Source organism: Silene latifolia, chromosome 1 (genome assembly GCF_048544455.1).
Source record: "Silene latifolia isolate original U9 population chromosome 1, ASM4854445v1, whole genome shotgun sequence".
Lineage (NCBI taxonomy): Eukaryota > Viridiplantae > Streptophyta > Magnoliopsida > Caryophyllales > Caryophyllaceae > Silene > Silene latifolia.
The window spans coordinates 9535241-9549647 of NC_133526.1; the positions used below are offsets into that span (position 1 = coordinate 9535241).

Below are 14407 nucleotides of genomic sequence, written 5' to 3' on the forward strand. Positions count from 1 at the left end.
ACAAAAAGGAAAATTGGGGCAAATGGCTCAGCAACTTTGGTATAAAGGCGTTGAACCACTTCGTATAATTTTTGAATAATCGAGAAAGAAAATTTTTAGAAGCAAAATCATTGAATAATTTAGCGACTTAGAAAAAAGAAATAAAAATAAAATGTTTACTTAGTAGCTTTGCTATTTCCCACTTTTGCCCTTGCTACGGTAATTTTTTTTCTATGGTTTCACTTGAAATCGTTATCCTAAATTCTCGCAAAACCAATCGCACGCAGATGCATCTTTGCCCCGCAGAACTGTCCTAGCCATAAAAATAAAGAGATCCCGGATAAACAACCTTTAAATAATCTTTATTCCGTATAACTCAAGGTAAAAAATAATTATTGTAAACACCTTTGCCGATTGCAAATTTCTTTTCCACAATCTTCGGTTAACACCTTATGCGCTGCCTTCCATTTTTACTAGGTGTAACACCTTATACGGTGCCTTCCATTTTTACATTCGCAAGTGTAGGCACGAAAAAATTATTTAAGTGTCGAAAATCAAATAAATGGATTAATTTGAGTTAATAATAAATAAATTACTCAATTTAATTATTTTTGTCCCTTTTAAATCAAATTTGGGTCATTCTGAGTTATTCGGGTCCAAACAGAAGTCAAATTGTGCTAAAATTGTAAACGGGCCGAGAAATGGGCATGCGACCAGGCCCGAGGAAAAGCCTAACTTTTCTCTATAAATAGCCTAGCGTTGTCATTTGGAAGAGATATACAAAAAAAGCTGGAAGAAACGCTCAGCAATTCTCTCTGAAAAAACTCGTGAAATTCATCGTAAGCAGTCAACAAGCACAACAAATTTGTGCCGCCTGCGCAGGAAAACTCAAACATTCAAACTCGAATATTCAAACATTCAAACTCGAATATTCAAACATTCAAGAGAGACTCAAGTCGTTCGACCCTCTCAAGAATACAAGTCAACGTCGCGCGTAGAATGTATACACCCGCTACACGTGCACCCCCTGCAAAACACACGCGCACTCCCTACGTCGATCGTGCACGCGTACCTTATTTGTTTAGTTAGAATCAGAGGATTATTAGAGATTGTACACGAAATTTTCTGATATTAATAAAAACTCATTTTGTTTCCTTATTTTGTATTTCAGTTATCGCAATACAAAATTTGTCGTTAAAGCAAGGTAATCTCCATTTCCCGTACTCCAAAGAAAAAATTGTGTCCTGGAAGAAGCTAGGAAAGATAATCTATATCTATATATCTATATAAAATAATAAAACAGAAACCAAAAAAAAACTTTCCTTTCCCGCCTAACTCCCACCTCCATATTGCACACAAGTTTATCCATTCTTACTGTACATCCTATCAATCAAATTAGCCAATTTAATCAAATATATTCCTTGGATGATATTGAAATATTTTCTTATACTCATAAAAAACACACCCAATATAACAAGTTAAACAAAATAATAAAACACCTTAAAATGAAAATGGTAAAAAATGACCGTGAACGGAGGGAGTAGTTTTCTTCCAAGTCCATTGCTCCTTTAGCGATCAATCAATACCTTTCTTAGTTTCTTTGTATTGATAGATTGCAACGTGTCGTCCAAGTGAATAACGGGTTACTCCAACATAATATAAGTAATAGATATATTTCGTCGCGTGATTAGATTATTAATGTTTAAGATGTTGCTAAGTCTTTTATTTGATTATTTTTCAATGAGTTGAATATACCATTATCTTTTTTCGGAAGATCTCTTTATTTAGGCCGCGTTTGAAAATATTTTGTCGTTTTGGGATTCATGTAAGCACCGATTTTGTACAAACTTAAGAAGTTCATATACGTTATCTCCCCACACTTTAAAATAAATCATGTTTCTCAATTATCATGGTTTACATTTGATAAAAATATCACTCATAAGAATTAAAAAAAGGTGAACAAATGACTGGGACATGAAGTACAAAGCTAAGTACAAGAATACAAAAAGAGGAAAGGAAATCGATCAAACTTCAAGCTGATGAACTATTTACTTTAGTATTGAAAGATCACTTATTAAATTGAATCAAAATGAATTATCACTACTACAAATCCAGGCAACTACAACGCCCCTTTAACAACGCTTATTCACGAAAATCACCATAAGACGTTGTACAATGGATGGCGCGAATTTTACTAAAATTAATTACAACGGTTATGTGTTGATAACCGTTGTTATAGGTTTTAACAATAAGTCAAACTTGCTGATATGTTATCGCACACCTATGCAAAAATAATATTTATACCCTAGACACAAATTAATGTAGTACGTAGGGGTCGAATCCACAGAGAGACGGGAGTTGTTAATTAGTTGTTATGGGTTGAATTCTATCAAGGTCGATTACGTTTTGGATTGGTTTGTTGGATGGTTTGATGATTAGAAAATAATAAACTAAATGATAAAAGGAGTCTATGGAAGTCGGGTCACACATGCAAATTATGTAAATGTTTAAGTTAAATATAGGAGTTGATGAAATGTTAATTGTTTAGGCTTAGAGATACCCACCTTACGGCATTAGTGTCAACCATAGACCGGGTCCTAGAGAAACTCTCGTTTATGACTAGGTCGTCCTACTACACATGCTTAGTCTAATTCAATTCCGTGCCTCTCGGCTTTAGAACGAATGAACAAACTTAATCAATGAATAAGGCCTTTAAACAATGATTAAACATTAAAGTGCAAACATGTGATAGAAACAATTTAGATAATATTATATCAACTTAATTTAACATTTTACAAATACTTTTTATGTATGACTCTCTTCATTCCCTAGACAAGGTAAACTACTCTAACATAATGTAAATGCAAACTAAATTAATGACAAATAAAATGATGAACATAATGGAAATGTGAATAGGATTACCTTGCAATGGAAGTGGGAATGAAACTTGGAAGAACAACACTTGAAATGTAAATTGTAAATAAACTTGAATGGAAATTATATTGAAATGCTTAACCTAAAATGTTTATAACATAAAACTAAAAGTAATTCTAATCTAAACTAAACTAAACTAAAAACTAAACTAAACTAAAACTTAGAGAGAATTTCTATGTAAAAATGTATGTAAAAAGATGGTGTCTCTAGATGTTGAAGTCTACACACTTTATATAGGAAATAAGGGGTGAAACCTAGAGCAAATACAAGTGGTCAACCCTAAATATTTTCTCTTAATTACTTGAGTAATTGCCTAGAGAATCCCATGTTGGTCATCAACTCCTTCTTAATTGCATAATTAGCATCCAAAGAGCATTTTAAGATGAGCATCCAAGGCATTCTCCCATCTTCTTCTACTTGGGCTTTAACACTTGATTTTATACTTGGGCTCATTTCTTGACTTGTGTTGTGCATTTCCGGAGTTAATCCACCACATTTGCTCATGCAAGTCCATGCTTTATTTCATTGTTGGTCCATTCTTCTCTTCAACTTACCTTTGTATCCTAGTATTTGTAAATATGTGGAATTAAGATCCTTAAAGCTTAAGTACCTACAAAATATGATAGAACGTGCAAATGCAACTAGAAATACAAATATTAGCTCAATATCACTAAGGTTAGTGCATAATGACATATAAATTGGAGCTAAAATATGGAAATAAAATGTATATAAATTGGACTTATCACTTGCACAACCGTTAATATAAAAACTAATAACAACAGTTTACTCTGTAATACATTATAACCGTTGTTAATAATTTGGCGCAAAATTGGCGCAAAGTTAGTGAAAAGTAATTACAACGGTTATATATAAACCCGTTGTTAATACTTTTTAACAACGGTTTTCTAAGGAACCGTTGTTAATATATTCTCTAATGACAACGGGTTTATGTGTAATAACCGTTGTCAATACTTTCCATAATATAAACCACACAAACACAGATCAGCTACAGCCACAAACACAAACCTAACACAAACACAAACATACACAAACACAAACACACACTTTCTCATCGTCTCTTTCTCTCTTTCTCATCGTCGATTTATTATCAGATCTCCGTCACTGTTGTTGTCATCGTCTCTTACTTTCTCTAATTATCAGGTAAATATGCATGGTTTAATTTAGGTTTTGTCATCTCAGTCATTATTTTTTTCTCTAATTATTTCATTTGCATGTGTTTTTATCGATCATTATGTTCTTTCTCTAAGTATTATTCGCTTAATTAGTTTTGTCACTGTTGTTTTTCTGCGTTTATTAGCTTGTAAAACAAATTAAATTAAATAAAACAAAGAAGAAGATGGTAGAGAGCGAGAAATGCATAATAAACTTAATTAATTAATATATATATAAATACATAAAAAAATGAATTACATTGCTAAAAATGCAATTCTTAGATATGCATAGAGAGTCTTATTCTCTTCTATGATATCCATTCTCTCCTCCTTTGTTATTTGGAGGTTTCGTTCAGCAGTTGCTATATCGTCATATAGCTGCAACAACTGTTGCTCTGTCAAGCCATTTTTTTTGGCGTCCTTGAGTGCGGTTCGAGTTTCCACAAGGTAGCTCCTGAACCTGTCCTCGATGTCCAGCAACCGGCAGATGAAACTCTTGTTGTACTCGGTCATAGTGCATGTCTTACGGATGGTATCATTCATTGTTGATGAAGTTTGGAGTTTGTTTGAAAGATTTAGGGTTTGGAGTTTGTTTTAGCAGTTTAGGGTTTGGAGATAGTGAGATAATGGAATGATTATTGAGATAATGCATGAATTTATACTAAGTAATGCGTCGTTTGAGTTGTTTTTTAATTAATACTCCCTCATATTCACAATAAACCTCCCATTTCATTTTGACACGAAAATTAAGAAAACACACTACTCCACCATATAAATAAATTTAAACCACACAAATACACTACCCCACCATACAATTAAATTTGGACCACACAAACACTTACCAAAAAAGGAAATAGAGAAGTTATTGTGAATAGACGAAAATGGAAATAGGGAGGTTTATCTTGAATAGGAGGGAGTATATGTTTAGGAAGTTGTGCCATCATATCTGCTTCAAATCTTATAACTCTTCTCATTCCATATATTGTCATTTCATATGCAGGGATTTGGCAGTAATAATGTATACATCGGAATTATAACGGGCCGTAATAATGCATGCATCTAGTAATATATAATTTTTTTTTTTTTTAAAAATAAACATAACGGTTATTAAAAAAAACCGTTGTCTTTAGTTATAACAACGGTTTTTTATATTGTAACTGTTGTTATAACTTTGCCACCAAAATTTAGTCACCCTTTCCACAACGGTTTTTTATACTTTAAACCGTTGTTAATAGTTTTCACAACGGGTTCCTTAGGAAAACCAACCGTTGTTAAAACCTTTAACAACGGACGCTTTAACAACGTCCACTTTTTTATATAACAACGGTTTTTAACCATTGTTATAGCCTGTATCTGTAGTAGTGTATATCGAATCTGTTTTGCTTTGTTGCTAAATCATTCATGGTTCTTAACGATGATAAACTGTAACTAGCTCATACGCATGAGTATTGCTTTTGAACGAGTTAAACAAAAAGTGATACAACCAACTTTATTCCTTTTTAGTAGCTTTAGTAAGGTAACTAGCAACCCAAGTCACTGGTAAATATAATAAATCTATGCTTGTGTATATTCTGTTTATGTACATTAAAAATTTGTTCTATTGAAATATGCAATAAACTGGTAACGCAAATTACATATGTTTGATAAAGTTGTTATCAATCCAAATAGAAATAATATTAAAAAGAATGCTTAAAATGTTTTTAAATATGCCCCTGCAACTTTGCACGGCTATTAAACTAGTTTTGTAAGTAAAACTGTTCCGGGTGTAATTTCGGAGCAGATTTGTGACCACGTAAGCTTGTAGAATGATGTCGTTGCTTGACTCTTCCTCTCACTCTTTCCTGTTTAAGATGAACAAACTGAGGGCTCGGCTTGGTACCGAGCGTACTCACTCCGACGCTCAAGTCAGTAAACTTAAAGAGATAAGTTGTATGTTACTTGGCAAAGTATATTGTAGAGAGATAAGGGAGTTTATACCAGATTAAGAGATGTTTAGGTTATATTTTTTTTGATCCTTTTCTCAATGAGAGAAGTGGAGTATTTATAAACTTTCACCTTTTGTCACGTAGTGGCCAAGTGGCCAAGTGGCAGAGCAGGTGGAAAGACTGTTCTACCCTCGGCCGGGGGACCCATGGCAGGCCGGCTGACCTGGTTGACTCTATGCCGAGGGGACCGGATGTGAGTACGCGGATATGTTTCTCGGCGCTAGTTGCCGAGACCGAGACCCAGTGTCGCCGACAGTCGCGTCGGTTAGGGTCATTAATACGTTGACTTGCTGTCTTTTGGCTTTGACCTTGCTCAATGTGTTGACTCGGTCAGCGGGTGCAGAATATGCCCCATCAAAAACCCATACCCTATAATGGCCAGAGTAGGCAATGGGCAGTGCTGGGCCAGCCCGCGTGCCGGCCCGTCGTGTCTTCCTCCAAAATTAGCCCGGTCCAGGCACGAATATTGGGCTCCTCGGGCCGTGTCGTACCAGGCATACTGGTTCAAACCCACGCCGCGACCCGCTCAAGGCACGACCATTTTCGTGCTCAGGCCTTGCCTGACCCATGGCTTTTCGCGCCTTGTCTGTGGGCCGGCCCATGTGCTTTAATATTTCTTTTTTAATTTAAAAAAAAACGTTATATAATTGATATATTTGTACTTTTTGTTTAATAAACGATGATTAAGGGTTTAAATATATATTTTATTAAATATTAATGTTCTTTTTATTTAATAAATGATGATTAATGGTCTAAATATATATTTTATTAAATATTAATGTACTTTTTGTTTAATAAATACTTCCTCCCATCCAAACCAAAGGTTACATTTGACTTTTTGACACTATTCATAATTGTAGAAAATCTTAGGTATTATTAGTAATGTATAAGAGAAAACATAGTCATGCGGGATCTTGTTTGATTCATCGTCATGAATGCTATAAGAATATCAAGTTTTTATAATTTTTAATAATGTGTAACTAAAGATATTCACGTTGCAAAACGCGCCTCGGCAAGCGTAATAAAGTCAAATGTAACCTTTGGTTTGGATGAGAGGGAGTAATGATCAACGAGCCATTTTTCGGCCGAATCGTGCCAAGCCCGTCGTGCCTGGTGCATGTCGGGCTCCACCCTGCCTGGGCACGAATTTCTGAAGAAAATCGCGTCAGAGCCCGTCTCAAGCCCATTAGTGTCATGCCCGTGCTTCCTTTATTTTCTCGCCAGGCCGGGCCGTGCCTGGCCGTGCCGACACCGGCCCGCGGGCCTTTATGGCAACTCTAAATCAATGGCTTACTTCTAAATTACATGGTGATTGACAACCTTAGCCTCCAACACTCATTTCACCTCCTCACTCACAAACCCACACACACCACCATCAACACCACCACCATCGCTACCATGTTGAGAGGAACACTAACCAGAGGCCTATCATCTCTAACCCAAACCCGAACCCGTATTCCATGGAACAACAACATCAATTCAAGATCATACAGCTTGATTCCAATGGTGATAGAGCACAGTTCTCGAGGAGAGCGTGCCTACGACATCTTCTCTAGACTCCTCAAGGAACGTATCATCTGCATCAATGGCCCTATCGGAGATGACACCGCTCACGTCGTCGTCGCACAACTCCTTTTTCTCGAGTCCGAAAACCCTTCTAAACCTATCCATATGTATCTCAATTCTCCCGGCGGCGCCGTCACCGCTGGTTGTTTTTCCCTCCTTTCTTTTTTTTTGTTTTATTTTTGATTTTATGTCATTTATGCTTTTCACCCGATTTTTGTGAGCGGTATTTTAATCAAATGTAAACAAAACATGTATTCATTTAATGTTGGATTATACCTAGGATTGGAATTTGAGGTGGATTTATCTTAATTTAGGGTTTGTTATATTGCCTTGTTGATAATTTGTTCTACTGTGATATGTGAGATGTTAAGGCTGTAAATGAGTGAGATCTATTCCGTTTATTTTCGATTTCTGACGGTGTTAATGGGTTCTATTTGTAGTCGATTCGATCATGTTGTATTAGGTTCATTTATCTGTCATCGTTTCAGATTTGAGTATGATTATTTGTCGAAAAAAAGGCTAACACCGAGTTATGGGAAAATAGCGAATAACGAGCTTGTAAGAAGGGTTAAGCCATCAGATTGATGGGCTTTGTCAAATTGTGTTTTGAGGAAGGAATTCGGTATTTACAATAACGACTTTTTTTCTGGCCGGGTTGGGGATCGTGGGAGGCCGATATTTTGAAAGGCTACTTGCAAAATTGAGCGCGCTGCTTTTGGTTATCTGCTGTTTAGATAAAGAAATAGAATAAGGTTTATGCTGGTAGGTTTTAGGGCAAGTATATTTGTTTGGTTGGGTATTTGAATTGAAACACTATAATAATGCTGACTCGTTGATGGTGGAGTCACAATCATTTTCAAATGCAGGTCTTGCTATCTATGACACGATGCAGTACATCCGTTCTCCAATCAACACCATATGTTTGGGCCAAGCTGCGTCAATGGGCTCACTCTTGCTAGCAGCTGGAGCCAAAGGTGAGAGGAAGGCCCTCCCGAATGCTACAATCATGGTCCATCAGCCATCTGGTGGATATAGCGGTCAAGCGAAAGATATGACTATTCACACAAAACAAATTGTCCGTGTTTGGGATTCATTGAATGCATTGTACGCTAAGCATACCGGAATGCCCATTGATATGATTCAAAAGCATATGGATAGAGATTACTTTATGACACCCGAGGAAGCTAAAGAGTTTGGAATTATAGACGAGGTCATTGATCAGAGACCCCTGGCTTTGGTTAGTGATGCTGTCGCAACCGATGACAAAGACAAAGACAAAGATAAAGCAGAGTAGAACTTTGGGTAAGCCATCTGTTTCGATTGTTTATTCCCTGTTAGTTGTTACAGAGAATTTTTTTTCGTCCGTGCATGTGTGTGTGTGTGTGTGTGATGGTGGTGTGTTGGGGGGGTTCCTTGGCAGATACCACATTGGCTAGTTGATAAATTTTGTTCGCAATTTCTTGATAACTCTTGATTTTGAAAAGGGTTTTTTGAAGGCCTTTTATAAGCTTCGTGTGGTCACCCAACTGTATCTTTTATGGGAATCGGATTATTTTTTCTCTTTTCATTTTCTTTTGGGGGTTTTCCCTAGCATTTTTTCAAAATGAGATCTCTACACTTCTGCAAGCTTATTATACCTATGGTTTATACTAGCATATATTATGAGATACAGGTGCAATCCTCTCATTATTACGTAAATAGTTGTTCTTGCTCAACTGAATTTGCACGAGTGGTAGGATAAGAACTACAATTTCTTTAATGAGGTACTCTCAAAAGTCTTTCAATAACTCACCTGCACGCCGTACTTATCCTCTTTTTCAAGTTGCTGAATCTCTGGTAATGGTTTAATAGTTAATCACATGGCTGTAGCGAAGTGATGCTGGTGGGAGGGGTTATGTGGATAAGTTTTTTTGTTTTCACTGTTCGAGTGTATATGAGAAGCCTCTTGAGTCTTGACCCCAACTGACTATACCATTTCTTTTATATTTTCCATGAAAAGTGGAGGGGTTCAGTACTTCAGTGTGCCATCAGATTAGTTGAGATGAAAAGGCTAATATATGGGTTAGTGGGGATATTTTCACAATATTTATTGTACATGAATCAGCCATTCTTGCAATGCTTATAAAATTACGCAATTGCTAAATCCCGCACACACTTTTACTTTATCCTACACATTTTTCACCATTATTCCGTTATTGCCCTTTTTATAAAAAAAAATAAAAAATAAAATAAAAACCGTCCAATTACCCGACCACCCATTCCCGAGCCCGGAGTCCCTGACCACCCATCCCCCCGGCCCGACCACCCATCTCCCAACCTTGACGACCACCGTGCACCGTCGACCACCCATCTCGATTAGAATCGTCACAAACCGTCGCCATCTCCCCATATTATCGACAATTAGGGTTTCGATTGCCTTGGGTTGTCGAAGTGGTGGTTGGGGGTCGTCAGGCGGAGTAGGATGGTCGGAGGAGGCGGCGTCTAGTGGTAGTGTCAAGCAGGTGTCGCCGGGGTATGGTGGTTGCTGCAGGTTGCAGGCACGGGGGAAGGGTTGTCGACTCAGGGATGGTAGCAAGGAGAGGTGGTCGGCAGGGGTGGGACTGTAGATGGATGGTCGGTGAGGATGGGGCTGTGGAATGGTGGTCGGCGCGCTAGGAGGGTGGTGTGGAAGGAGTTGTTGGGGTTGGGATTTAGGCAGTTTGGTTTCTTTGTTTTTTCTCTCTCTTGTTTCTCTCTCATGGGGTGAGAAATGAGAGGGGCATACTCGGTATAGAGGGATCAAATGTGCGGGATTTAGCAACTCCCTAAAATTAATCTCAGCCATTTAATTTTCATCTGATGGCTGTTCATTGGAGGTGGGTTCCAGTATGAACAGACCCTTGCAAGCAAGTGTATCAACCTTGACTGATTGGCTTTGGTCACGTCTATTCTGGATACTTGTTTAATCAGTCAGGTTTGAGAAATATCTCATTTTCTCTCATGTTAGTATGGAAAATGTGTGTGTGGGATTTGATGGAAGTAAGACGAAAGCTTTAAGTCGTGGATGAAAGTGTATAGGTGCAGAAGAAATGTATAGTTTCCCTTACCTAAGTTTGCTATCTAGTGTGCTTTGTGTTTTTTGCTTGTTAATTCAGATTAGGAGGGATCATTAGGCGGGGCTTCGATTAACGGGTTAAATTAAGATGGCTTATAACTTTTTACGGCTTCTTTTCTCATGAATTAACAGATGGTCATCACATTTACAGTTAAAAGTCATTTGAAAACCGCTTTTCAGATATAACAGTGAAGTAGGAGTGTCTTTCGATGAGCTAGGGTAACAAACTAACAATGTTGGTGGAGGTAGGGAGCCACATGAAGGGTGTGCTTTATGGCCTTCAAAGGTGGTTGGTCTATATTCCTTCCATCTTGCAACTGGTCATTTGTAGTCGTGATAAATGAATTTTGGATCTGACTACTTGTGTAATGTCTGACAAAGCATACAAAGCATACAACAGTGATTTTGTGGAAGTATCTCTTAAATTTAATAGAATTAGGATTAGTTCAGTTTTTGTTATAAATTAGCCTGTTTCTATGTTGGAAACACTTGAAAATTGATGGATGGCCTTAGTGGGAAGCTGCGATCATTGACACTAGCAACACTCAACAATGTCTGTGTAATATGCAATTCAGGCGGCACATTTTGGACTATTGTTCTCCCAATACGAAATACGAAAGATGCTCTGCAACATAGTTTGGATCCTTTGACCAAAAGTGTGGCAATTGAGGGAGTATTAGTCAATTATTTGAGGTGCTAGAATCTTTGCATTCTCTCAATATTCACACTTGTCTAAAGTTGAGGATGCAAACAAGAGTGATACCTTCAGCTATGTTTAAACCATGATGCAATGAGTCCTTTAACTCGTTCATATGCCCAAAATTTTGCATTCATGTCTCAGACTTTTTTTTTTGGCTTCCTAAAAGGTGTACTTGTTTTTCCCATACAACGTATACCTCCATCTGATGTTTTCAGAGTGTTGCTATTGACCGAGCTAATCTCTTGATGATCTTTACGACTTTATGGCAGCCAATTAGCCTTTCATTCCCAAGTCTTCAAGTGATATACCTCATGTCTCAGGCGTCTCCAATTCATATTTCATACTCACAGCTCTCCATTGTAATTCGTTTTTTTGGGGGCAGGGGTTGGATTGTTGGAAGCCACTCTGCAACTATAAACTGAAAACTTATGCTCATCACTTCTGTTAGGAATCTTTTGTTTTTACATTTCTCTCCTCCTTTCATATTCTTATTTTTGTTGCTGCTGTGAGCTCCTGATAATTGTTTCAGCAATAGTTAAATTATGCTATTATTTTTCGTGATGTAAGCTTCTGTTTGCGGTGGATCTCATTGTTATGCAGACTAGTCTAGGTTTTTTTTTGGTTTATGATATGACCGAATCTTGGGAGCATATGAGAGGGCTTGGAATAGATTGCCAACTGTACTGCAGGTGGAGTTTTATGAAAATAGAACTGGGCGTGACACTCTGAAAAAAGCATTTTACACAGCACACCATTCAAAACCAGGCAGGATTTTTTTTGCTCGTCATTTTCACCCACACACATTAAAATTCTCAAATTTCCGAGTGCAACACCTTGGAAATGACATGTTGGATATTTATGATCATATATTGGTCATACACTCCTACCTTTATCATTTATTGTGTTAATGCGTTATACCAAGGGCAAACAAATGCACGCAATCTCTTGCCTCTTGTTGTAAAAAGGCCGTTCCTGTAAACAATTCATCAGATTGGGGTGCTGACTGACCTATGGTTTCCAGACAGACTGATAGGGTAGTTCAGTGTGCAATAAACAAATCAATTAATATTTTTGCTCTCCTTTTGTATATGATGTCACCCCTGTTTGTCTTTCTATAACTATATCTATCTTGTCAAAAAATATGAATGAAGTGTAACCCATAGCTGCTAACATGCTCTATACTGACTTCCAACTTCATTGCAAATGAAACGAGGTATGATTGAGATGCCTACAATGCATTGTTTAACATCAGCCATATGAGACTTGTGTTCTTTTTATGGCCATCTTTGAATATGTGGGAAGGTGTAACAGATTTTTTCACTCAGAGTAAACAACAAAAAAGGGGCGTTACTGGGCTAGCTTTGTGAGTGTTTGAACATCTTGTCACCTAAACCTTTAGTTTAGTTCAGCCAGTGTAATAGTTGTAACTCTGGCCCGTTTTGTGAGTGTTAGAACATCTTGTCTAGTCACCTAAACCTTTTCGTGGGCTTGGCACCTGGCATGCCATTGAGTGTAATAATTTTCAAAACAACGCTTAAACTTTAAATCTGGGTAATGAATAGTCTGCAGAGCTGATTTCCAATGTACATTTCAGTTTGCCTCTCTGTCTTTCCTGTAAATGGGGCTGGGTCCATGATGCTTAAACCTGTATAAACTGTCAAAGTTTCTTCTCTGTCGCATGTGAGTAGAAAAGTTTCATGCTTAGTAGTTCAACTTTCTTTCCAAGGTAGTACAAACAAAACCGAGGATCTTAACTTCATGTATCCTTTATTTCCCATCTGTAGCATAGCTCATAATCTCTGAAGCTGTTTTTTTGTTTTCTTTTTTACCTGGCAGTTGCTCAATATTGTGAGAGAAGTCTCTTCCAAGGGGATACATCAATAACAGTTGATTGCGGTGAAGGAGATTGAAGCTAGGCGCAGGTTTCATAATTTTTCCTCGTTAAGTTTAGATATTTGTTTGGTAAAGCCGGATGTAGGATACTCCTTGAACACCCATTACATTACATGTTGCTTTAATCAGGTTCCATTATATTCAGTACTTTTTCTGGTTATGCATTCGTTTACTGTTGTGATACCTACTCATTTCCATTACTTACTATCTCTGCTTAGTGCTTACGAAACTTGGGAGTATACTTTACGCTAAAAATAATAGATGCCTATGACGGATTTCCAGTAACAGTTGTGTATCCTGTACTTGCTTCAGATATTTGCTCATTCATCATTCTGACGGACTATTACGTGATCCCATGAAACTGGTCCTTCTCCATTGACCTTTACTTCTTTTAAAGAGGTGTTTTTTTGGATGCAAAATATTAACTTAAATTTAGTTGGTAAAGTCATTGAAGGGGGAGATTCATGATCGAGGCTCAATATCTGTAGATACTTTGTCCGCTAAGGTAAACCGTGTAAGAAATGGAAAGAATTTTCCCTTGTAATATGCTCTTTGCAAATTCTCATTTGTGACGGCCTCTTTTCCTCGATTATGCTCCTACTGTTACAAGCTCTTGCTTGGATGGAGGCTTCGGACTGAAGGGAAAGGAAGGGTTAGGGTAATTTCCTTTGTTTGAACCTTTGGATATCTGTATTACTTCTGTTGTTCAAGATAAATTTGAAGTCTTGCCAACATTCTATATGCCAACAATATGGTTTACCTAATAACATCACTAAGGCATCGTTTGTTTGCTCGATTGCTCCTCTATCTGCTACCCTTGCGTAATTCTTCTCTTACGGAACACACTCATTATTAGTAGTAACTAGTAAGGCATTTAATTTGTATGTTTTGTTGGTGTCGATTTTGTACCGGGCTTGTAATTTCAACTTCGAATGCCAAGCTAAACCGGCCAAACACAAACTAAAATCACGGCCCAACAAAACATATGACCAAATGGTGTCTAATGTTTAACACAAGTTCTTAAGAGACGGTCTCTCAAGAAGTATTCTGCTCAACGAAGCACAATTTCGAACTAACGGCAGTT

General features: G+C 37.4%; 1 protein-coding gene across 1 annotated transcript; it reads left to right on the forward strand.

The window, feature by feature from the left end:
• Nucleotides 1-7314: 7314 nt before the first annotated feature.
• On the forward strand, nt 7315-13483 carry LOC141597318 (ATP-dependent Clp protease proteolytic subunit 2, mitochondrial). Its single transcript, XM_074417736.1, has 3 exons — nt 7315-7778; nt 8503-8938; nt 13267-13483. Exons 1-2 carry the CDS (start codon nt 7376-7378, stop codon nt 8928-8930), a joined length of 831 nt encoding a protein of 276 aa, XP_074273837.1. The 5' UTR covers nt 7315-7375; the 3' UTR covers nt 8931-8938; nt 13267-13483.
• The last annotated feature ends 924 nt before the right edge of the window (nt 13484-14407 follow it).

Bases quoted from the DNA above. Each gene is read 5' to 3' on its own strand.
- LOC141597318 (XM_074417736.1), top strand. From the start codon at position 7,376: ATGGTGATTGACAACCTTAGCCTCCAACACTCATTTCACCTCCTCACT. The intron at 7,779-8,502 runs GTTGTTTTTCCC...TTTCAAATGCAG, and splicing joins CGGCGGCGCCGTCACCGCTG to GTCTTGCTATCTATGACACG.